Source organism: Vanellus vanellus (genome assembly GCF_965231255.1).
Source record: "Vanellus vanellus genome assembly, chromosome: 17".
In the NCBI taxonomy this organism is placed as follows: domain Eukaryota; kingdom Metazoa; phylum Chordata; class Aves; order Charadriiformes; family Charadriidae; genus Vanellus; species Vanellus vanellus.
Genome location: NC_138922.1, coordinates 7,156,952 through 7,181,057, shown reverse-complemented (window position 1 = coordinate 7,181,057; position 24,106 = coordinate 7,156,952). Strand labels below are relative to the sequence as shown.

General features: G+C 57.4%; 4 protein-coding genes across 4 annotated transcripts in view; 2 read left to right on the top strand and 2 right to left on the bottom strand.

Moving 5' to 3' along the window:
• Window positions 1-672: 672 nt before the first annotated feature.
• Window positions 673-5,878, bottom strand: GALK1 (galactokinase 1). Its single transcript, XM_082492093.1, has 8 exons — window positions 5,700-5,878; window positions 4,621-4,810; window positions 4,158-4,277; window positions 3,511-3,646; window positions 2,936-3,117; window positions 2,549-2,699; window positions 1,941-2,103; window positions 673-860 (listed from the first exon to the last, which is right to left on the bottom strand). The coding sequence occupies exons 1-8, from the start codon at window positions 5,865-5,867 to the stop codon at window positions 789-791; spliced, it is 1,182 nt and encodes a 393-aa protein (XP_082348219.1). The 5' UTR covers window positions 5,868-5,878; the 3' UTR covers window positions 673-788.
• Window positions 5,879-7,260: 1,382 nt separating this feature from the next.
• Window positions 7,261-13,504, top strand: LOC309679066 (uncharacterized protein; the record flags this gene model as incomplete). Its single annotated transcript, XM_082492297.1, has 14 exons — window positions 7,261-7,280; window positions 7,679-7,835; window positions 7,922-7,967; window positions 8,888-8,946; window positions 9,053-9,088; window positions 10,143-10,195; window positions 10,457-10,589; window positions 10,679-10,875; window positions 11,104-11,149; window positions 11,244-11,309; window positions 11,843-11,902; window positions 12,066-12,148; window positions 12,319-12,413; window positions 13,290-13,504. The coding sequence occupies 14 exons, from the start codon at window positions 7,261-7,263 to the stop codon at window positions 13,322-13,324; spliced, it is 1,086 nt and encodes a 361-aa protein (XP_082348423.1). The 3' UTR covers window positions 13,325-13,504.
• Window positions 13,505-14,541: 1,037 nt separating this feature from the next.
• On the bottom strand, window positions 14,542-16,339 carry H3-3B (H3.3 histone B). Its single transcript, XM_082492213.1, has 4 exons — window positions 16,206-16,339; window positions 15,578-15,719; window positions 15,336-15,489; window positions 14,542-15,239 (listed from the first exon to the last, which is right to left on the bottom strand). The coding sequence occupies exons 2-4, from the start codon at window positions 15,703-15,705 to the stop codon at window positions 15,111-15,113; spliced, it is 411 nt and encodes a 136-aa protein (XP_082348339.1). The 5' UTR covers window positions 15,706-15,719; window positions 16,206-16,339; the 3' UTR covers window positions 14,542-15,110.
• Window positions 16,340-20,082: 3,743 nt separating this feature from the next.
• UNK (unk zinc finger) overlaps window positions 20,083-24,106 on the top strand; it is a 41,431-nt gene continuing 37,407 nt past the window's right edge. The window contains exon 1 of the mRNA XM_082492187.1: window positions 20,083-20,233. Within this exon, the coding sequence (XP_082348313.1) occupies window positions 20,136-20,233 (98 nt within the window). The 5' untranslated portion in view covers window positions 20,083-20,135. The remainder of the gene's footprint in view (window positions 20,234-24,106) is intronic.

Genomic DNA, 24,106 nt, shown 5'->3' with positions numbered 1-24,106 from the left:
GTCTCCTCCTGCACAAGGACTCCGGGACCCTTTCCCTGTGCTTTGTGGTCCAGGGTAAAACACTGAAAATTGCCTAAGAAGGCAGCCCTGCTTCCAAGCATTTTGACCAAAGATGTTCCTGTTATCCAAGAGAAGAGCTCAGCTGCTGCTCTCCGGGGTGTCAGGCCATCCCCACGCACACCAACCTGATGCCTCGCACTGAACGACGTCACTTCTTAATTTTCACCGGGTCAGTAGGGCTGGTGGCGTTTCCAAAAGTGGATCCAGCAGCCTGCTCTGACAGCAGATCTTTGATCAGATCGCTTCCTATTGCACTCAATAAATTTTTTCTCTACAGTCTGTCTCTTCCCTTTTCTTAAAAAAAAAAAATATATATATATATAATTAAAAAAAATATATCATCCCCCCTCCATCTGCAGCAGCAGCTGAAGGACACGTGTCAGAAGCAGATACCCAAGCAGGGGCTTCTGCCAAGCATTGGTGCCTGCTGCTGCTCCACTGCCATCCCCTCCTGCGACTGCAGCTCCAGAGGCACTACTGGACCACACGTCCCCAGTAATGGTTGGTTACACCAGTGCAAACTGGAGTTAAACCAGTCTCGTCTGGGGAAAGGTCCCCAGTGTGTTTGGCGTCAGAGTTTGGCTCAGGCGGGTGCAGAACAACTGTGCAAATATTTTGCATTTATTAGGCAAAAGATGCAGGCAGACAAATTGATTCCCTTGTGAAGCAAGGAAAGCAGTCTCCTCTCGGAAGGAGGCGATCCCAGCCCGGGCGAGATGGTCACTCCTCTACAGGGGCAGCACTTTTGCCCCTCCGGAGGGTTTGGTGAGGTAGAAGGTGGCTGTGCCGCTGTATTTCTCCTAGGAGACAAGAGGAGCAGTAAGTGCTGGTGCTCCGGGGCCGTACCACGCTGCAGCAAGAGCCTGGGCTGGGGGATGCTTTTGGGCTGCTGCAGGTAAGTCCTGCCAGAGCTGGGGGGAGAAAGGCCCTGCTGCCTCTCAAGATCATTTTTTGGGGACGGTGGGCTGTCCTGGCCGCTGCCTGGGGTGCGTTGGTCCATCCGCAGCACGGGGCAGGGAGGCTACCAACACATCCCCAAGCTGACCCTCCAGCAGCCCCTTAGGGACTGCTCTCCATGACTTTTTCCAACCCCTTTCTGACCCTGCTGATGCTGCCAACCTCTACGGCCTCTGGCGACAGCAGAAACCTCACCGCCAGCTCTGTGCAGTGCTTCCTTGGCTCTGTTTTCCTCCTAACTCACCCAGTGGTCACTGGTTCTTACTTTGGAGGATTTGAGGGTCAGTTCCACACTCACACTACCTACCCTCTTTGTTTTGTAACTCCCGGTCGCATTCCCTCTCTCTCAGCTTCTCATCAGACAGCAGAGGCACAGCCCTTTCGGTCTCTCCTCATTTCAGACACCTCCCTCTGCCCCTTCTTCGTGCCCCGCACTATTTACAGGGCGCACCGTGATCTCATATAGCAGCAAGCCGAGGCTCTGCCTCATTCACTGCCCCCATCTCCTGACACCCCATTTTGCTGGCATTTCCAGCTACCAGTTCAGGCTGAGCTGCTGATTTAGAGAACATTGATGACAGCACTGAGATCTTTCCTGGGCTGTGACGGCCGGTGTTAAGCTCAGCATTGCCCAAGCTCAGCTTTTCCCTAGACAGATTCAGCTTTCCCAAAGCCCACCCAGCACCTCTTCACTCACTTTCTCAATGCAGTGAGGTCCTTGGGCTGTGCCGTGCGACCAGCACGGTGCTGAACCGCCTGCAAGAGCTTCGCATCAACAGACTTGGGGCTATCCCTGTGCGGCGCTGGATGGGCTACACCAGCCTCAAGTGCCTCAGGAGTGCAGCTTTAACAGCATCCCCGGGACATACCCCTGAGTGTTTCCTTGGGATAAGTCAATCTCCCAGCACTTTTCTGACGTGTACCTGGATGTGGTGCTGGGCTCTCTCTGCAGCCCCGGCCTCCAGCAACGTCACCGTGCAGCCTCCGAAGCCTCCCCCGGTCATCCTGCTGCCATAAACCCCATCGACCTCCAGAGCTGCTGCTACCAGCTCGTCCAGCTCCGGGCAGCTCACTTCATAGTCGTCCCTGGAGAGAGGAGACCCACGATCAGCTCTGCCCTACACCCCAGCCATAGCCCTTGCACCTCGAATGGCTGAAACGTGTCTTGGTGCGCCCACTGCCGTAGCAAACTGCAGCAATGCAGGATGCCACAGACCCCGGTCCAGCTCTCTGCCTATAAGTGCACGTACACGAGCGAGGCTGTGAGCGTCAGGGACCCACTGGGCGCTGCTGTAAGCAGCACGCGTATGTAATATATGTGACCGGTGGCCTCATCCCAGCACCCTCCAGCGGAGAAGCCTGCGGGGCTTTTCCTAAAACTCCCCGGCAGGCTGAGCCGTGAGAGGCACCAGGCAGGACACGGCTCTGGCTGCCCCCAGTGCTGTACCCACAGGCAAAGGAACCCCATGAGAACCTGACGCCAGTGCCCCGGCGCAGCCTGCCCTGCCCAGGGGTGGCGGTCCATCCTCACCTGAGGGAGTTGTGACTCTCCACCATCAGCCTCCCAAATGTCTTGTAGTCCCTGTCCTGCAGTGCTTGAGCTGCCTGGACTGTCCGTGCTATCTCGCCGATGACGTGCCGGGCCCGCCGGTACACCTCCTCACCCAGCCGGCTCCTGGCCGCTGCAGAGATACGCACATCCTTGCAGCGAAGCCGCTCAGGTCTGCGGGATGCTGCTGGGGGTGAGTACAGCTGCATCCTGCCTCCCCGCTTCTCCACTCGTGGCATGCTCCTGTCCCAGTGCATGCATTCACCCATCCACCCTGGGTGCTGCCCTGTAGTCTCAGCCCATGCCATGGGGCACCGAGCTCCTGCTGCCCCGAGGAGCGGCCAGAGCCCAGGGAGGGACCGTCCCCACCTTCCAGCTCAGCCATGGTGGCATCTCGCAGGCTGGCCTTGCCGAGCGCCGCCGCCGCCTCCTCGCACTGCCGCCGGCGCATGGGGTACTCGCTGCCCGTCAGCGTGTGCCGTACGTTGGAGTTAGTGATGAGGACAGCCAAGGTGGCATCAGTCAGTGGGACGAGGACGGTCTCCAGGGACCTGCAGCAAGAGGTCAGCGCGGGCACTGTGCCCGTCCCCCCTGCCTGCTCCAGCCCTCAGCCATGCGAGTGATGTGTCAGGCAGCTCCTGCCTCTGCAGAGGCAAAGTCCATGTAGTTTAGGATTTCACTCCTAATTATCAGTCCCATAATGGACCCTAACGACTTTGCAGGAAATACAGCCCAGGCAAGCAGCAGAAAGGATGCAGGAAGAGGAATCAAGACACAGGAATTAAAACCCAGGGAGCCCCAGCCCCACGATGAGATTTTGGGCCGAGTTGAGGGGCTAACCCCTCCCTGCACTCCTGCATTTATTTCACAGCCATGGGACCAACTCATCCCCACCTGCCCGAGGAGGTGGGTACAGTGCAGCGAGCTCAGCGCTCAGCCCTGACCTGCAGTCAATGAGCAGCGCGTGGCCTTCCTTGCCCATCACGGATATGAACTGGTCCATGATCCCACAGGGCATGCCGGCAAATGTGTGCTCCGCTTTCTGGCACGCCAGCGCCTTGGCTACCAAATCACCATCATCTGCGCCAGAGCAGAGAGATGCAGATTAGCAGGTCTGGGACCTTTGCCCCTTGCCCTGGAGCAGGGGGACCAAACACGAAGGCAAAGGGTTGCTTTCCCATGGAATGGGGTTTTGTTAAAGCATCAGCTGCCAAGTGCTGCTCCTGCACCACTGCGTGGCACCTGTGCCAGCGTGCGTCCCTGGTTCCAGCTGGATGCGATAATTTGACATTGGTGTCTCAGATGTCTCCATTTTTGGGGACATGAAGGTGGGGAGAAGATGCTCCCAAGGGAACATTCTCTCACCTCTCCTGCCAGCCCCAGTCCATCGGCTTTAGAGGCATGGGCAGGTCAGGCTGGGTGAGCTGGAGGAGCCCCACAGCCACAGCAGTGCCAGCTCCAGCTGCAGCGAGGGGTTGTTACCCACCCCACAGTGGTGTTTCCCCAAGGGCTGCGGGATCTTGCTAAGGGCACCCCCCTCATCCCGGCTCCCACCTGGGAATGGAGGCACCAGGGGTCAGGACTGCCTTACCAGGGCAGAGCTGCTGGAGGAAGGTGTAAGTAGCCACCTCCAGAGAGGCCGAGCTGGAGAGGCCCCCTCCCAGGGGAATGTCACTGGCTATCACCGCACTGAAGCCCGGCACGGGACCACCTGTGGGAACAGAAAGGAGGAGGGGGGCCGTCAGCCCCTGCAGGGCTGGGGGCTGCTGTGCCCCACAGCTCATGGGAAACTGGCTCCCAACAGAGGAGCCCCTGTCCGATATCCCATTTTAATACGCAGGGTCATCCATGGCAGAGTGTGACCCGGGCAACCCCCCAGCAAACCCAGGGGTCTTTGGAGCTGAAAGCATCTCTGCAGGAGCCTGGTCCCAGCAACCGCTGTGGGATGGCACCAGCACTGGAAGAGCCCCCGAAGCACACCAAAAGCCTGGTGCCAAGCACCGGCCCCGCTTGAGGGGGACTCTAACCCCCCCCCCCGGCAGCCTGGGCCTTACCCCGGTAGTGCTGGATGACGCCCTTGACGTAGTTGGCCCAGCGAGGCTGTCCCGGGCTCAGAGGACTGCCTTGGCGGGGAGCCGGGAACTGCACCCTGTGGGGCTCGTCTGCCTCCGCCGAGGTGGTGAGGATGGAGATGGTCCCGTCCTGCGTGGGGGATCCCACCAGCACTGTCCCCAGCTGCAGGGCCTGGGGGGAGAGGGAGCAAGGTGGGCTCAGACCCTGCGGCGTCCCTTGGAGCATCCCCACTGGTGGCAAGGGACAGCTGTGGCAGCTTCAACCCACAGCGGGCAGCACCCAACACGAGTTACCCTTAACTCTGCCCGTGCAGAGCTGTCAGCCGCCACCGCACCCTCCGGCTTGTCACAGCATTGAACTTTCTGGCTATTAATTGCCACACAGGGTCAGTCTTCGCATAGAAATGTTGTGACCGACCACCCCAGCTCAGCGCCGGGGTGCTGGCTGCTGGGCTCCGGGGGTGTGGAAACACAAGGCCGTGAGAGGCTGCGGGAAGTTGTCTTGCCTGCAGGGGAATTCAGCTGACCTGCTCCCACGCTCCTCGGCCTCAAAATAATTAGCTGTAGGTTTGATTTAGGACTGAGACGGGGTTTTCCCGCTGAGCCGGAGGAGGGCAGGAAGCCCCAGCTGCCTCGAACCAGCTCTGCCACCAAAACATCGCTCTCCAGGGACAGAAAATCGAGGGGGTTGCAGAAAAGAGACTTCAGCCCCTCGAAGAGGTGGTCGGGGAGGGGGAATCGCATCCCCCCCCTGCAGGGAGTGAGGAGCCCGTCTGCGGGGTGCTGCCCCCGATGCTCCGGGTCCGGGTCCCGCTCTGAGCTCCGGGGGTCCCGGGTGCGGAGGGGATCCCGGGGGATCCCGCAGGGGCGTGGGCGAGGGATCCCGAGGGGGAGGACAGTGAAAGGGGGATCCCAGAGGAACCCACAGGGTCCTGGGTGAGGGATCCCGGGGAGACACCCGGGGGAGATGGCAGTCGGGGACCCCCGGAGGCTGCAGGAGGGGACCCGGAAGGGTAACAGCGAGGGATCACGGGGCCGGGGCGACGGAGCACGGCCCTTACCATGGGCAGCACGAAGCCGCCGTTGTAGTCGGTGTGCTCGCCGATGAGGTTGACCCGGCCGGGGGCCCACGCCGCCAGCACGGCCGCCCCCCCGAAAGCCGCTCCGTGCGCCCGCCGGGCGGCCGCCACCAGCGCGACCGACCCGGGCTCCGCCACCGCCTCCGCCATGGCCGCTCCGCTCCGCCTCTGCTCCCGCACCGCCCCCGCTCCCGCACCGCCCCCGGTTCCGCTCCGCCGGCGGCCGGGCTCGAACTCGCGGCGCGGCGGGGCCGCGGCGGAGGTGGAGGGGGGAGCCCTTCCCGGCCCACGCAGCCCCTTCCCACGGGCCGCGCGCCCCCGGGAGCCGCTGTTCGTGCGCGTGCTTTTCTATAGGCGGGGCGAGAGTCACACCTACACACAGCCCTGTGTGTACCTATGGCGGTGCCGGTACCTGGGACGTGTTGGTACATATATCTATACCCCCATCCCTACCCCGACGCCTGCGGTGACCTAAAATATACGGGCAGATATTTATGTGTACATATATATGCACCGGTGTCTCTGTTATATATGCGTTTTATACCGATATATTCATTTTATGTATATGTATATTCATTTTAGGTACGTATGCGCCAATGCCCGTGTCGTACCCACAGAGGTGCCCCAGCCCCTGCCCGGCCCGCAGGCAGCGGCAGGTGGGTGGGTGGGAGCCGGGAGGTTTCACACCCCCCCGCGGGGCCGCTCCGCTCCCGGGGCGGGGCCCGTTCTCGGTTCCCGGTTCCCGGTTCCCGCCCGGACCCGTCGCCGCGGGACCGCCCGGAGCCCATGGCCGGGAAGGAGCCGCTGCTGAGCGCCCTTAAAGGTGAGCGTAGCCCCCCCCCGTCCCCGTCCCGGAGCCGGTACCCGCCCCCTCCGGCAGCCCTCACCCGGGGGCCCGACCCTTCGCGGGGCACCAGCACCGGTTGGGCCGGACCGACGACGGGGCCGGGGCCGGGGCCGGGGTTCCCCGGGCCGGTGGCCGCCGTGGCAGGTCCAGCCCCACCGCCTGACCGGGCGTTCACTCTCGGCCATGGCTTTGAGGAAGTTTATATAAATTTCTGCCCAGTGCGGCTGCGGGGTGGCATCCTGCCGCGGTGTCGGGCACCTCCCGCAGCACCAGCGGCCCACCCAGGGGCTGTGCACGGGGCTGTTCCCGTGGGTACCCCACCACCACCACCTCCCGGGCTGGGGCACCCATGGGTGCTGATGCTTCCCTCCCCCCGCCCCCCCCCGGCAGGCGGGGTGCTGCGGCTGCGGGAAGGCGGGGGGCCCTGCACGGACGCCTCGCCGCACCTCACCTCCCTCTGCCAGCTGCTGGAGAGCATCCTGCGCAAGGGACTGCGACGTGAGTAGCCCTTCGTGCCCGGGCCGGGGGTGGCAGCGTCCCGGTGCCCGTGGTGAGGAGCGTCACGCTCCCTTTCTCCCGCAGAGCCTGTCTGGGGCTTCAGTAGACGGGATTACTGGCACTGGCTGGAGCAGCTTCCCACAGGGGACGGAAGCAGGTGAGCAGCCCCGAGCTGGGCTGGGGGTGACAATCTGAGCCATGGTGGTGTCTATCATGATGTGCTCATCCCAAAGACCCCAGGTGCGGGGAGGATGCTCCCACATCCACTTGAAAGGAGGGTGTAGCGAGGTGGGTGTCAGTCTCTTCTCCCACGTAACAGGCGACAGGAGAAGAGGAAATGGCCTCAAGTTACACCAGGGGAGGTTTAGATTGGATATTAGGAAAAAAATCTTCACTGAAAGGGTTATCAAACATGGGAACAGGCTGCCCAGGGAAGTGGTGGAATCACTGTCCCTAGAGGTATTTAAAAGACAGGTGGACGTGGTGCTGAGGGACGTGGTTTAGTGGTGGACTTGGCAGTGCGAGGTCGGTGGTTGGACTCGATGATCTTAAAGGTCCCGTCCAACCCAGCTGATTCTGTGCTCAGCCCTGAGCTGCTTCCCCTCTCCCCATCCAGGCCGACCCCTCTCTCCATCAGCATCCAGAAAGCCGGCGGCTGTGAGAAGGCGCGGACGGCGCAGGGCCGCGGGCGGTACTTCCTGCGCTTGGCGCTGCAGGAGAAGGTGCTGGCAGCGGCCGTGCGGCGGCTGGCACAGACCCCCCGGCTCCTGGAGGTGCAGCAGACGGCGGGGAGCCCCACTACCCACGGGCGATGGGCAGCGAAACGGCCCCGTAACAGTGACGTTTCTCTGTGTTTCAGTTTTATGATCCGGTGAGCTCCATCCTCGGCAATGAAGACCTCCTGGGTAAGACGGTGGCTCCTCCGAGGCGGGATGTAACCTGCCCCGGGGGCGGCTGTCACAGGCGTTATGGCACTATGCTGCTACCGGAGAAGGGGAGGAAAATAGTCCGATATAGTTTTTCTGAGCCAAAATCAGCGATAAAATCTAAATATGCTGCTGCAGTGATGGAAAAAGAGGTGTAAATATTTAAACACGGTTTGAATCCATCTAAGGTTGGGATTAGTGTCATGGGATAGGAAAATTGCTTCTGAAGTGTCTTCCATGTTAATTCTTTGTACCGGGCATGCTGGTTTAAGCGGACCCGGCAGTCCGGCTTCGAGGGGAGCCCTTGGTGGCTGTGCCCAGGCTGCGGTCCCACGCGAGGGGTTCGGGTAAAGGGCTGCGTTGCCTTGCCAGGCTGCACCACTCTGTCCGCAGCCGTGCTCCCTGGGGGGGGGCAGGCCGGCAGGCCGGGGTGAAAGCCTTTAATCTTTTGATTATGATAAATAACCCCATGTTAAACCTGTACCTGGGTGGCTTGTAAATCACCCGCGCTGCCGGTGCGTGAGCAGATTGCAGATCTCCCTCGGTGTAATCGCAAGGCTCGTGCGGGAGAGCCGGGGCAGCTTTGCTTCGCGTTTAGGGGGAGAAATGGAGAGAAAATTGTTCGTCAGCAGCGTTTGCTGCGAACCTCGGTCTGAATTTGGGGAAACCGGGCATTAAGCCGCAGCACTTCCCTCCCCATGCCGGCAGTGGGAGACTGGCACAAGCCTCCGGCAGCAGCCTGGGTGCTGCGTGCGGGGATGCTCTCAGGGCCTCGGTCCCCAGGGCTCATTAGTTACGCCAAAAATGGTTTTTATTCAGACCTCTGCCACGTCCCCACGAGGCTGTGGCTGCCGGGAACCCGGCGGTGACACTGCCTCTCTGTCCCCGTCCTTCTGCAGAGCCTTTCCTCTCGCTGCTGCTGGTGGTGGCAGAGATGGATTTCTCCCTGGACCTGCAGGTACGGTGACAAATTGGCGGGGTGGTGGCCGGCACATGGCTGCCAGCCCAGGGCCCCATCCCCTTCTTCGCTGAGACCGGTGGCACTGACGCTCCTTTGTTTGCAGAATTGCAGCTTCTTGGACGAAAGCTGGCTGCTGCCGGTAAGAGCTCGTCTGCCCCCAGAGCCGTCCTTCCGCCACCTGGCCCTCCCTGAAAAGTCAAATGAGGAAGATAAGGAACGATTTGGTGGGGAGGGATTGCCACGCAACTCTCCGCCTGGCCGCGGCGGGGGGGGGTGGGGGGTGACTTGGCTCAGGTTCACCAGCACGAGCAGAGCCGCCTCTGCCACCGCGGTTGGATCCTGCCGGGTGCCTGTGCTGTCACCGGGAGCAGATCCCAACGTTCCTGGGAGTAAAACCAAGCAGGAGTAGTACCCAGGCCTAAATTGCTGACATAAATGAAGTTTTCCCATGCTCCCTTCCCTGGTTTCTTGCCAAAAAATCCCCATTTCCCTGGGCTGACACAGATTACGCATCAGTCGGTTTCGCTCTTGGTTTTGCTCGGTGAAATATCGGTGCATTTATTGAGAGCGGCGGGGACGCCTTGATGCCTTCTGAAAATGAAGAGCATCCCTCGGCTGCCTTTTGAACCCAAAAGAATCCCCCAAAAAGCTCAAGGCGACTTTGGGGCTGGTTGCGGCATGCGCTGGGTCGCACCGCTTCTGCGGAGGCCGGGATCCCGCTGGCCTTTGGGCGTTTCTAACAGCGAGTGCTCCCAGCCGAACCGGCCACGTTTCGGGTCCCTGGCTAATGCGATGTGACAGTAAGTGCCGCTGCAAACGGCAGCGGCTCTGGGGAGGGGCGGCAGCGCTCCCCCGGCTGTGTGGGGACACATGGGGCAAGGAGGAAGACTCACCACTGAGATAAGGGTTCACCTGCTGCTTTGCCATCCCATCCCTCTGGCAGGTTTGTCCCTACAGGGTCTGGACGCAGCCGAATCCCAGGAGAGGACAGGGACATGCAGCCATTGATGGTCCCAGCCCAGCCTGGGGCACTGGGGACCAGCCTCTCCCTGGGCTCCCGAAGCCCTGGTTTGGCATCAGCGCCAGGAATGATCCAGGGCAAGGGGTCCCCCTCCTCCCCCTTGTCCTGCTCACGCTCCTTGGGTGTCCTGTGGCCATTGCCAGGGCCACTGTCACCGGCCACTCTCTTCCAGGTGTGTGTCACTTACCAGACGGTGCCATGCCGAGTGCTGGGGATGGTGCTCAGGTAGGAGCCCTTGGTCCTCCTCTCCAGCGGGATCTGGACACCATGGCACTCAAAAGCACTCAAAAAGGGGAGATAAATACCCATTGAGAGCATTGGTCTGTCTTGGGTGATTTTGTCCCCAACCTTGCTGGTATCTGCTGGCCGTGGGGTGGGGTTTTTCCCTTCCTCTGGGTACCGGTGAACCATCACTGGTGGTCCAAAAGGGCTGAGGGAGTCGGGCTGAGTCCCCGCGGCTGAGGCAGGGCTGGGCCGCACCCCCAGGTACGTGGATGGCCGAGTGTTTGTCACCGAGGTGCTCCCCGAGAGCCAGGCGGAGGTGGACGAGGTGGTGTTGGCTGGTGACATCCTTGACGAGATCAACGGCTGCTCCCTGAGAAACGCCTACAGCGGGCAGGTGGGTGGGCACGGCGGGCCAGTGTGTGTCCCCCATCTCCCCTTCCCCTGCCCCCCGTCCTCCCCTCTGCCTCCCCCCTCTCCCTCCAGGCCGGAGCCATGCTGCAGAAGCTGAAGGGACAACCGCTGAGCTTCTGCCTGCTGCGGTGGCGGTGGCACGACGGGGGAGTCTACGAGCCGCTGCTGCCCTACCTGAAGGTCCTGAAGGAGAAGGAGCCCCACTTCCAGCTCCAGCGCAGCCCCCAGCGCAGGGGCGAGGGGGAGCCGAGGAGGCTGCAGGGGGGCAGGTAGGTCCAGCGCCGTGGGGAGCCCCCGGGCTGGACTGGGGGCCCCGGCATCGGGGCAGCCCCGTGTCCACACTGTCCCTGGTGTCTGCTCAAGGCTGCAGGGCCCAAGTTGTCCCCGTGGCCTGGGGGCGGGGGGACGGGGGGGCTGTGAGCATCTTCCCCTGCAAAGAGCAGCAGGAGGATGTGTGGGGTCCTTGCTCTGATGCCCCCAAGCCCTTTTCTCCCCAGGTTGCTCTACAACCTGCGGTACCTGGGTCAGACCGGCGTGGGGAAGGTGAGGTGATGGGGCAAAGAGGTGCCTAGGGGTAAATTGTCTCTTCTGGGTTTCATCTCATGTGGATTATTCCCTTCTTCCCACCCCATTTCAGTACGGTGGCAAAGAGGTGCTGGACTGGGCCATCCCCGCCGTGCTGGAGAGGCACCGGGCAGTGCGGGTGAGCGATGGGGCTGAGGGCATCCCGGGAAGGGTTTGGCGAGAAAACTGCAGGGAAATGTAGTCTCTGCCCGGGGATATTTTTTCCTGCCAGTTCCAGGTTCGCTTGGCCCGGCTGAGTATTTGATAACCCCCCCCCACCTCTGTGGGGTATTATTATTTTTTTTTTTCTGGTTAGAAGCATCTCTGCAGCCGGGATAGGAGAGTGCAATAAGGGGAAAAAGAAAATACAACCACCTGCGTTCCTGCGCGTGGAAGCCTGTGGGGAGGCTGAGGCTGGTTCCAGGGGTGCTGCAGGGCTCAGGACACTGTTGCTTGAGCTTTTGGGGGGTTGTTTGTGAAAAGCTTTGAGCGCGAGAGCACTGGGTGGTGGAAAAAAAGGGCAGCACAGAGAAAACTCCTTGAAAAAGCTGTGTTTGACTGCACTTAATCACCTCTGCTCTTGAATAATCTCTCTCCTGTAAGTGTCTTATTAAAAATCAAGCTCAGACTCTGTGATGATCGGGGCTTCTTCCCCCTCCGTCCCCCATTCAGGAGGTTTTGTTTGATGTGATGGAAGCAGAAGTCCTTGTACAGGAGAAGACCTCTTCCAAGGTGAGCGAGCGATACCCGAGGTCTGGGTGACTCCCGCGGCTGCCAATCCGGGGGCGCGGGGAGCCCGGCCGGAGGGGCGGTGGGGCCAGTTTAAACCAGGAATGGGCATGACAGGGACTGACCGCAGCCCCCCAGTGCTGTCTCCCTCCTGTCCCCCGTGCAGGTCCTGTGCCGCTACCCCTACCCCACCATCTCCTGCGTGGGACGCTGCACGGACAGCAGCAATTTATTCGCCTTCTGCGTGGCGTGAGTGCTGCCCGTGGGCCCTGCGAGGGGGGATGCAGAGGGATGTGGGTCTTGGAAAACAAACAAGCGACGTCCAGACCCGCTGCAGGGTCTCTGGTGCGGTTACAAGCCAGGGCTGGGCTTTCAGAGCCGCTCTCTCGGCCGGCTAATGGACGTGTTTCCATTTTTAGCGCTTCCCCGGAGAGCCCTGACGGGAGCACGTTCGACTGCCTGGTGTTTGCATCGAGCTCTGAGCAGGAATGCGAAGAAATCATCAAAAGAATTGGTAAGGGAACAGTTTACATCTTCAGATACCATCACAGTGAGCTTGTGGAGTACCAAGAATTGCTATTCTGCTCCGCCCCGTGCAAGATCGAACTTAATTTCTTTTTGTTAAGGTTACTGAGATGAATAGATACTTCGCTACAGTTTTCTGCTGGATTTGGTTTTTGTGTTGGTTGGTTTTGGTGTTTATGGTTGTTTTTTTAAGAACTGCTAGACAATGATTTTATTTTAAGAAACAGCTTCTAGGCATTCCCAGATGTTTCATTGTTTCCACTAAGATCTTGGAGGAAACATTGTTTTCGAGGGATGTCATTTTAAAACATACTTTTCCGGCAGGAGCCCAGCCTGCTCCTGCAGTTCAGCACCACATCAAGCATTCAGAAATCCCAGCACTTGGAATTCTTTTTTTTTTTTAATTTATTTTAACCTGTCTAAATGTGATCTCTGTGGTGCTTCTCAAATTACGTGGCTCCTGGGCCACCGAGGACCCTCAGGTTTCGTGTGGGGGACCCCGCCCCAGGTCCCCGATGTCCCCTGGGCAGGCCGTACCCCCCCAGGACAGACCTGCCCAGGTGGTCTGAGAGCACTGAGCATCAACTCAAGTCACTGAGATGGCGCTTAACTTTTAAATAATTAAATATACAATTTAGGCACAAGGAAATCTTTTTTTCCCCCTACAGGTTTAGCAGTGAGGAACGTATTTGTTTAAACCCTAATCCTGGGTCATTTTAGAACGTGTTTTTAGCAGCTCTGTGGCAGATATGATAATGGTATTAACCAGGGGCTGTGTTTGTTCCAAGCACGCTTGGAGCAGCATAGGAAAGGGCGGTGAGGAAATTGTGTAAGAGCGAAGGGTAAGGAGCGCCTGTTCCTCCAGCTGCAGGATTTAAGCACACGGAGTGGTTTGTCTGATAAGGGAGAGCCCCGGCTCCAGCCCTGAGCCTGGTGGCTCAGACTTGGTGAGCGCCACAGCTGCCCGGCAGCACCCTGAGGGATGCAGCACCCCGACTCCCGGAGCAGCACGAGGCAGGATGGTTTTCAAACCGCTCTGAGGCTGTTGCTGTGGAAGGAGGTGCTGTAAACGCATCCGCAGAGGACCAGTGCTGACTGCTCTGGTGCAAACCATTGCTGGTCCTCCTGGAATGCCACTGCTGCCACGGCACTCTTAATTCCATTGAAATAAATCAAGATGGGCTAGCTGAACAACTTCCCTGTGCGATTTTTCTGTGCCAACTTTAGCCTTACCAGTGCAGCTTGTTCTTTAGGAGCTGAGAGCTGGCCTCACAATTCAATCTAAATGTTAATTACCTGTGTTTCAGATGTAGTCTGAGCAGCTTTCCTCTACCACAACCTAACAAGGTAGGGCTGCTCCCAGAGGCACTGCTGAGAAAGCTAGACCGGTCTTAGCCGAGAGCTTGAAGAGCTGTTCTGAAGCAAAGGTTTGAGTATAATCCTGTTTCATCAAAAAAGCTTAGATGGGAAATGAGAATCTTATTGAGCGCCCATTCCAGTTTGCTTAGCAGCCCATATGCTCCCAGGTTGTATAATTAGCTTTTCCACTTGCATACCATCCTGCACTGGCTGCTGTTATTAACTAGGGCTTACTCATGCAGCCAGATCCCACAGAAATGGGTGGGCCCCAGCCCCACACACCAAGACACTGCTCAGGGAACAAGCTGCTGGTTCTGCTTCAGGCAGACACGTCACACCACCAAAATAAGCTTCCCCTGCATCTACTGGGAAGTAGGAAGGAAAAAAAAAAAACCAAACAACACACACCCCAAAAACTTAGTACCTCCTGAACAGCTGCCACTGATAAGCAGTTAAGCTTTATTAAGAAAAAAAGCCAGACCCAGAAGCCCTCAGAGGCTGTTCCTCCTCTGCCCCACAGCTACAGGGCTCAGCTCTGCTCAGTGGTCAAGAGCTATGACAAGCTACAGAGAGCCTCCAAAAAAATCCAAGGGTGGCCAGGGCAAGTTCTCCATTCTGTTGGCAGGAAGACAAAAAAAATAAAAAAAAAAAAAAAAATCAAGTTGTGCCACAGCAGCAGCTACTGGTAGCCTACTGGAGCCAGGAAGAGGCAGCTTCTTCAAGCCCATATAAACCAAATGACAAAGACTCCTCACATGTGAATGTAAAACATTTAATTTAAAAATGTTGACACTACAATATATAAAATAGCTATTATAAATGCACATAGTGTATTCTATAGCTGCCAGGTTTACGTTTTTAGGAAACTGTAAGTTACACTGTGGTTAAGACTTGTAGTTTCACCCTCTGAAAAAGTCCACATTTGATCACAGTGATGTATGGTCAGACTAACAGCCCCAATTGTTAAACACTTGGATCAAGTCATAACCAGTTTTATTGCAAAAGGACCCTGTACACATTTATATCAATTCTAGTACCTTACAAGTTTAGCTACCCAACAAGTCATTAACATACAGAAACATGCATGAGAAGCAAGAAAGATCACCCATCCCTTCTGCATATTAGCAACTTGTCACTCCTGAGCAACAAGGCTCACATCACTGAGGTTTATGTGAACAGTCACTTTTAGCATTCATCCTGAGTGAAAGATGGAATGACTTAAGTACAAATGCAACATATTATAAACAATTTCTTACAAAAAAGTCACAAATTAAAACCAAAGTATTTTACAGAATTTACTACAAAACACCATAAAAACAGCCTTCACTTAAGCCCTCTCTCCCCGTATCCTGCGAGCCAACTGGATGTCTTTGGGCATGATGGTGACTCTCTTGGCATGGATGGCGCACAGGTTTGTATCTTCAAACAGACCCACCAGGTATGCTTCGCTGGCCTCCTGTTTCAAGAGCACAAGAAGAAATGTTGTTAGAAACCCTGAGCGAAGCGTGCAAAGCACCGCGAGCACTGAGGCCCAGCAGGCCGCCAGCAGTACCTGCAGCGCACCGATGGCTGCACTCTGGAACCTCAAGTCTGTTTTGAAGTCTTGGGCGATTTCCCTGACCAGCCGCTGGAAGGGCAGCTTGCGGATCAGCAGCTCCGTGGACTTCTGGTAACGACGGATCTCACGGAGGGCGACGGTGCCCGGCCTGGTTGGAGGAGGAAGGAGGGAGCGGGTGAGGCGGGGCAGGGGCTGCGGCAGCGCCGGGCCGTGCCGTGCCGTGCCAGCGGCCTTACCTGTAGCGGTGAGGCTTCTTGACGCCACCGGTAGAGGGGGCGCTTTTCCGGGCCGCCTTGGTGGCCAGCTGCTTGCGCGGAGCCTTCCCCCCGGTGGACTTGCGGGCGGTCTGCTTTGTACGGGCCATTTTTCTTCACTTACCTACGGAGACAGGCAGGCGTGACACGGGGCCCACCACGATCCGCCGGGCCCGGCAACACGATGCCGTCTCCCCCCCCTACCACCACGTCCACGTCCAATCCCCTCAAGCCCCAGAAGCAGCAGATGTCGGCGAGCTTGCCCCCACCCCTCCCCCGCCGCTGAGGCGGGCAGGCGGCCAGCGGCCTCCCCCGGGAGGAGGAGGAGGAGTCACGGTTCCCCCTCCGCCCCCGCTTCGCGTCGCGGCCCGACCGTTCCCCTCCCCGGGGTGTGGGGAGGAAGCGGACTGAGTCACGCCGCCGCCTCCTCCTTCCTCCCGGGCCGACCCGTAGGGGGGAGGGGATGGGTATGGGGGATGGGAACCGGCCGTGACTCAGGGCACGTAAGCAAGGCCCGGCCTGCCCGCCGGGTTCTAAGAGGAACCCAGGCCGCCAACGGCCGCCTGGTACCGCCGCCCGCTACGCAACGCGCCCGGCGCCCGCCACTCACCGCTCGGAGAAGAAGGAAGCACCGGTGCCGGTACCGCTGCGCACCGAAGCCTGCGTGTCACCTACTACCAGCCGCTCAGCAGCCAACCACCCCCTCACTGCGCCCTCCCCGCCGCGGGGACCTGCGTTTTATAACGGGGGCGGCACACGGCGCGGTGACCTCACAATACCTGGAAGCAGCGCGCCGTACCATTGGCCGGGACCTCCGCCGGCGCCGTTGCGTCACAACACACAAAGGCCGTGCTCCGGTTCCTCGGCGCTGATTGGGCGCGTGCCCGGCCGCTGATTGGTTGTTAAAGTAGGCGTACGATTGGGTATTGTGAGACGAGAAGGGGCCAATCGACGGCGGGCGGGCGCCCTGCGCTCTGATTGGACGAAACGGGGCAGGGTTTGGATCCTACCCTTTGTTGCGAAGCTCCACAATGGGAAGTCAATAGGAGCGGGGTGAGCGACGGCGGGGCGGCGGGCTCCCCCGGGCACCCCCCGCCCGGCCCCGGCCGCCCCCGCCGCCTCCCGGCCCGCCCCTTCCCCGACAGAAAGCGCCTTTCCCGGCGGGTGGTGCGGAGGCGCCTGGCGGGGGGCTGCGAGCGGCGAGGGCCGGGCCAGACCGCGGGGCCGCCCGGGGGAGGTGGGGGGGGGGCGTCGGGCCAACCCCCCCCCCCACCGCCCGCCACCGCCTCCGCCTCCCCCGGGAGCCGCAGCGCGCAGGCCTCGGGGAGCGGCGGCCCTCGGGCAAGGCGCGGGAGGCTGCGGTTTGGTGGTGGTTCTCTCGGGGCCTCTGTGTTGTGTCCCGTCCCGTCCCCCTTCTCTGCGCTCCCGAGCGTCGGTGGGGACGAGTGAAGCCCCTCGCAAGGGAACTGGCTCCGGCAGTGCCTGCGGCAGGTCTTGCCGGGGTTTGTCATTGCAGCAGCCTTGGAACGTTTGTCATGGGGCTTGGGTGATCCCTGCTGCCCTGTGACCCCCCTCAAAAAAAAAAAAAAAGTCAGGGAGGGTCTGACCCGTGGCCCTTGGAAGGCCACCACGGGCCATGGTGGCCACTCAGGGGTCAAGGCTGCGCCTCTGCGCCGCTGTTCCCTGAATCCCACCGACTTTGTGGGTCGCCTTCAAACTCCAGCACTAAAGTGAATTGAAAAGTTTAATTGCAAGTAAAAATCTGGAACCCATGTTCCCTGTTGGCAGCACCTAGGAAGATAAATAACAAATAAAAATACTCTCTTTTGGGAGGGGTTGCTGCCTTAAGACTTTATACTTCTCTATATGTGACTATTTCATTGTATTTGTAGCGACTGCTGGGAGCGGAGGCAGGTCCCTGCCCCTATGGGAAAGGTACCTCGATCAGGAAGAACAGGTCCCAAATGCCCCGCAGTTGTTGCACACAGAATATCCAGCAAACACAAAACAGACGCCTGCTTAACCGCCGCTCCTAAAGGTATCCGTCAGCTCCGCAAACTGGAGCGCAGCTGTAATCACGCAGACTTTGCATGAGGTTTTGCATCCTCCGCAAATGCGTAAGTCTCTCGGGCCAACACCCGGCACGGCGGGCAGAGCCAGGATTGCCGCGGCGCAGGAGCTCGGCACGTACCGAGCGTGTCTCCTGCTTCTCCGCCTGCTCGGGTAAGTCAAGCAAACGCGCACCAATATGGTGCGACAGGACCGTCACGTGTGCCCGGGCCGGGGCTGCCGGAGGGATGTCGTCTCCTGTGCATCTCGTCTGCCTCTGGTCCTCATTTTCAGGTTAATTTCCTTTCTTGTAAAGGAAAATGTTAATTATTTATCAGAGACAAAAAGCTGCATATCAATGGGATGACTTGGGAGGTGTAGGTAAACAATCATTTGCATTGCACATGTTTTGGAAAACCTGAAGTAAAGAATTCCCCTTTCATCTGAGTTGCTCATGCTTAGGAAGAAGAAATCTAGAAACCTGTTCTGATGGTAACAGCATATACTTTACACCGGATGGTTTGAGGAGTGTACTCCACTGTCACTAAGCCAGGAGACCGGTGCTTAGTGTTTGTTACCAGGAGTTGAGAGGCTCCTTAGACATTTCCTTTCCCATGGTTTCATAGCGGTGGCTGCTTATGCTTCTAATTTTAGAGATACTTTGGGGTTTTTGTTCTAAGACTGGGGAAAAGCTGTGCATCCTCTTGGATGAAAACAGGCTGAGGGAAAGGCGTCCACGCCAAAGCTGGAGAGCGCAAACAAGCACATGTTAACAAGGACCTGTGCAAAGACGGAATTAAATGCACCCTGGGCACATGTAGCTGGTGTGTCCTGAACACGTCTCTGTTGCTTGGCAGAGTGTGTGGTGAGTTGTCCCGACTGTGAAACAAAAGAGAACTGGAAGAGGAAATGGTGTCAGTACCGGATTGTCAATTAAAACATCAGCAAACAAGGATTCGAGTCCATGGTTTCTGAATCCCTGTGCATGAAGTGCCCGTTGATGATGTTTTCAGTGTGATTTGTCAATAATTGAAGGGTTTTTTTCTGCAGGTTCACCACTGAGTGTGATTTTACGTTGGGTATATATGTGTGTACATGTAGATATTAACTGAAATACCTCCACACGTACTGACTTCTGAAAAGTTGTCCTACTTGACCAAGAGCTGTGTAATTATAGTACTTCAGCCTCCTGTGGAGGGTTGTTAGATGAATAAGGAGGTATTGATATCCTATGACTTACTCCTGCAAACGCAGGGGAATAAACTATTAAATTACCCCAGTAAAATCGTGCCCACAGTAGGTGCTGAATCAGTGTAAATGAGAATTAAAAAAGTTATTTCCCTCCCCAAAATAGCTGCACAAGCAGCACGCAGACCAGGGCCGAAAGTTTATTATTAACGTCATTCACCCCGCGTGTGCTGGCAGAGTTAAAAAAAGGTGTTTGCCTTATAAATCTTTGCTGCCCTTTACCACACAGCTGGAGGATCCCAGCGAGGGACGCGGTTCTGTGTGGAGCCCAAGAGATCAAAGTCCTATTAAAAGAAGCTCGTATCATTTCCTCCCCCGGGAGAGAAGTTAATTTACGGAGGAAGCTCTTTGCATGGGAATTCGGCCGCTTTCTTGGACACGGCTTCTTCTGGGGGGGATTTTCTCCCAGGGGAGGACAGGGAGCCCGTGCGATCCTCTGATGACCCAGCATCCAGGGGCCTTTGGTGTCACCTTCTTGGAGGTAGGTTCTCCACGCGCCTCGCTGGGCCGTCCTCCTCCTCGTGGGGACTGCAGTGCTATTCCCAGGCACTTCCTGGATGGCGTTGTCCCGTGGGTGGGGAAGGCCGTGGAGCAATGCGAGATGCCAACACTAAAATAACCCTTTGGCCAGGACGTTGTGCTCCTGCATCCATGTTCAGTCCCTGAGGCGGAGGGAAGGGGGGTGGGAGGAGGAAGGAAGTGAGGCCGCCCGCCACAAATAACTCCCCATCCTCTCACAGGCCTTTGGGCCCAGCCTCCCCCGCGGCCTTCCCCTGCCTGCCTGGAGGGGCTGTGCCCTCCCCGGCGCTCAGGGCCGCCCCGGGGCCCGGGGCCCTCCCCAGCCTCGGGCCCTTCCTCAGGGCCGGCCACCACCAGAGCCTCGCAGCGGGCGTCATCCCGCCCAGCCGCTGGGGGGCGCTCTGCCGCACCGCCCCCCTCCACGCCCGCACTACAAGTCCCGTCGCTCCCCCCGCCCCCGCGCGACCGGAAGTGCGGGCCGCGCTGCCGCGGGGCGCCGCTGGGAATTGTAGTCCCGCCGGCCGGAAGCCGCCGCCCCGCCGCGCGCCGGGTTGGCGGAGGGCGCGCGCGCGGCGGGACTACAAGTCCCACCCCGCCCCGCGCACCGGGGCGGCAATGGCGGCGGCGGCGCCTGCGCGCGGCGCCCGCCGTGCGGACCGCGCAGAGTGAATAATAAAGGTCTCCTCGGCGGTGGCGGCGGCGGCGGGAGCGGAAGGCAGGAGGCATGTCCAAGGGCCCGGTGGCGAGCGGCTCCGCCGCGGCCGGGCCGGCGAGCGCCGCCAGCGCGCTGCAGGCGCAGCCCGAGAAGCCGCAGCACTACACGTACGTAGCCAGAGCTTCCCCGCCGCCCGCCCGCGCGCCAACACGCGCCTGACGTCAGCGGGCAGCGTGCGGCACGCGCGCACGGAGACCCGCCGCCCGCCCGCGCCGCACCGGCTGGAACCGGCCCCAACCGGCGCGGACCGGCGGGTCCCGCCTGCCCGGGGGGGGGAAGGGGCGGGGGATGAGGGATGAGGGACTCCCCCTCCCGCCGCGGGTCGCGCCGCCCGTGATGCACCGGGGCGACGGGGCAACGGCGGCCGCGGCCTCCCCCGGGGGTGTGAGGAGAAAGGCCGGGGGTGGGGGGAGTCCGGTCCCTGTGGCGGGGCGGCTGCCGTGGCAGCTCCGGCCTCTGTGAGGGGGCGGGTGGCTGGTTGTCATCGCTGCTGCCCTGTCCCGGCCTGTGTCACCTCAGGCGTGGAAGTGGCGTGTGTGGTGGTGGCGGTGGCAGCACTTCGGCGTGTTGGGCTCCTTGTGGGGTTGTCACTCTGGTCCTGCACCCCCTCCAGGAGTCCCCGGGGGTGCCTCGAGCACCTGTGGAGGAGGCAGGTGTCGTGAGGAGATGGGCGCCATGCCGCGTGGCCGTCCCCGAGGACTGAGCGCTCTGTGTGGGGCGGCTCGAGTGGGGTCTCCCGGCAGGGCAGGTACCTCTGAGACATTGCCCACGGGGAAGCTACGGGAGCGTTTCACTTCTGTGTGTGAGGAATATCCCCCCCTCCCTCCTCTGAAATGTTACACGAAAGTCACAAGAAGCGTTTGTCCTGTTCCCGCCTTTTCTTACACCGCCGGGGTGCAATGCCTTGGTGAAGGAAAGGCGGTTGGTTGGGGTGTTGCCTCTCGGTGGGTATCGTCTCCGTCCCTGGAGATGGTGCCTCAGTGAAGGCTTATTGCTGGATTGTGTCTTCCCTAAGCAAAAAAATACACATTTTCACTGTGTTGTCCCAAGGATATATACAACCTCCGGGAGCTTGTGCTGAGTGAACTTGGCCTCAGATAAGTTGTCTGGGTTGGAAGTTGTGGCGACAATATTCAGTTTTCCTTTTGCAATAGGGATAACGGGGTGGATTGAGTGAGCGGTGTCTGTGAGGATGGACTAGCCATGGACATGTAATGGGTGGAAATAGGTCAGGTATTCCCTGTCCTCCTTAAAAGAAAAAAGTTTGGGACTGTTCTTTGTGAACAAAATATGTGTGTCGAACCGTCAACCCTTATCATTTTAGGGTGTTGTCCACATACAGAAGAAAATGTCATACAAATTAGGCGTATCTCTCACATGTGTTGATGCCCCCACCCAAAATGAGAAGGGCAGGTTCAGAGCATGGTCTGTATTCTTTTAGTTTGTGTTTTCACAAAGTTGATGATGAACTTCTTCCCTGTGTTCACACTGTGATACACAGAATAAAACAAGCTGCAGAAGCGCAGAGGTACGGATCCAAACAACCCGTATGCCTGCTGCAGGGATCACAGGCTATTTCACGTCCTCTTCCTTCAGGCTGTTGGGAATCCCCGGGCTATGGCAGAATGAGGACTTCTAGGTTTTATGTCCATTGTGAAGATTCTGTTGTCATCTTCAGGGAGTTGGCAAGTCACAGCCTCGCAGGATACTTTATTACTGGTGGTGTCTACAGTTAAAGTTTGATGGCTTCGTGGGAGTACCTGGCATGAAGGAGTCTGGTAGGACTGTTGCTGTAGCAGTAAAAGAGGGTACAGGTGGAGTACAGAGGGAGGTGCAGTGACACCAACGACAGAGAAGCAATCGGTCAAAAATGAGAGGGGGAAAACCCCGGGTGACAAGGAGATGAGGTAGAGAGATTGTGAGTATACTAGGTAGAGGAAGATGAAGGTGATAACATGGCTGAGCATGACTGGAAACAACGATATCAAGGACTAGGAAAGAAACAGTGTAAGAAAGTTCAAGAAATGGGGGGAGAAGAAGGAAGATCAGGACTCGGTAGCTGAAAAGGACAGAGGAGGAAAATGGGACAGTGTGGAACAAAGGTGGTGGTGCAATTAGCTTCTTTCAAGTGAGCAAAACATGTATTTTCAGATGGATGCTAAAAATACTTTAGTGAAAACAGTTGCAGAGAAGCTGAATAACCATACGTGAAGGATGGGTTTGGGGGCTGCTGAGTGCTGACAGCGGGATGTGAGCCATACTTTGAAAGTCTTGGATTTGTACACCAGGTCACATCATACTGTAAACCTCCTTCTGATAACATATGGGAACTTATTTGGTGGTCCTTCATGTGAACAAGTTGTATGTTGTCAAAATGTAAATATTTTCAGTCTTTTTTTTTTTCCTTAAATATAGTTTGTTTCCATAAAATGACATGAAGGTTACAACTTGTAAACTCAAGTAAGCTTAATTATCTGCATACTTTGCTGTTCCCTGGGGACAGGCAATCTGGTGCTGGGGATCTCTGTCTTGGAAAGTTTTGGTTGTAGTTGTTAGGAAATGTTCCAATTTCCATATTAATGTCGATTCCTAAACTCTTGGTATTATTTGCATGAGATCTTTGGGTACTTTGAACTGCAGTTCTGGATCCTGTCAGGAAGCCTTTATAGTTGTTCTAGATGTGCAGCAAAAGAAAATCTGAAAAAATAAAATAGAATTATTGATGCTATCTCACACCTTTGGCACTGTTCATTAGCAGATGAAGAGCCTAAAAAACCCCTTTGATTGTGTCCTTGGCAGCAGTTGTAGTGTGCAGCTAGATACTCCTGGAGACCAAGTCGTTCTGGTAGACGCCAAACTTTACTATTTAATTACGAATGGCGCGTTTCTCATCTGGGGATCTGGTATTCTGCTTGCAGAATTTAAGTGAGTATTGAAATACTCAACAACTACTGTCGTGTTCTCTTGGGGTTGCTGGATTAGGGATTTTTGCCTGTGGCTGTTTGTGATCCCAGTGCTCCCGTGGCAGGATGAGGTCAGTCTGTTCCTCGGAACAGAGGGGTGAGGTGGGCTCATTTCTGGGCCACCTGCGGGCTGGTGTGGCTTTGATCTGCTTGGGGCGACGTGCAGTGGATTGCTCATAGTGGGAAGTGGATTTGGTGTGGGTACGCTCTGTCAAACCTCAACAAAGTATTGACTTTGCACAGTTTCTTAGCTCTAGCTGGCACGGTTATTTTTCTGTGTATCTATCTCTGTCTTTAATGTGTTATCTACAAATGTGGATAGAGGCTGAGTTCAAAGAAACTGAAAGCAAGCGATTGGTCACTTGGAGTTGTAGATACCGAGTGCTATGGTGTAGTCATGTTTTTGTACAGTCTATCCGTTCGGCTGCTGCCGTCTTCCTTGGTTTTCAGTCAGACTGGATTCTTTAATTGTGAGTTGTAAAGATTGTATCCACTGCTTGGGTGTTTATTGATCTGGCAGAATTTAGATAACTGAAAGTGGAGCAGTCCTTTGTTCGCTGTTCATTCACCTGAAAGTCAGACAGTTTAATAACTCTGCAGGAAAGCAAACATTCGGGTGAAGATAAATTAACCCACTTAATAAGAAACAAAGAGTGCCTTCATTCTAGTCTATTTAAAATACACACGCTCAAAAGCGGTGTTGAAAATATTCTGATTAAGGTGATAAACTCTGTGGGACACAGATTTGTTGGGTGTAACCCAGATCATCACTACTCTAGATAATTCTCTTGAGTGTGCCCATCTCAAATATGAGCAGCCACCCTGTAAATAAAATTCAGGTTTCCGTGTCCCCACAGGCTGTACCCTCACTTGAGCTCTGGACCGAGATGCCTGGGAGCACATCCTGTCCTCCTAACCAGCAAGATAAGCTTTGCGGTTATGCCTTTGCAGCGTAAAAGACAAAAAACTTGTCTTTCCTTTTGCACGAGGGGAGGAATTGTGGGAAATTCCTGAACG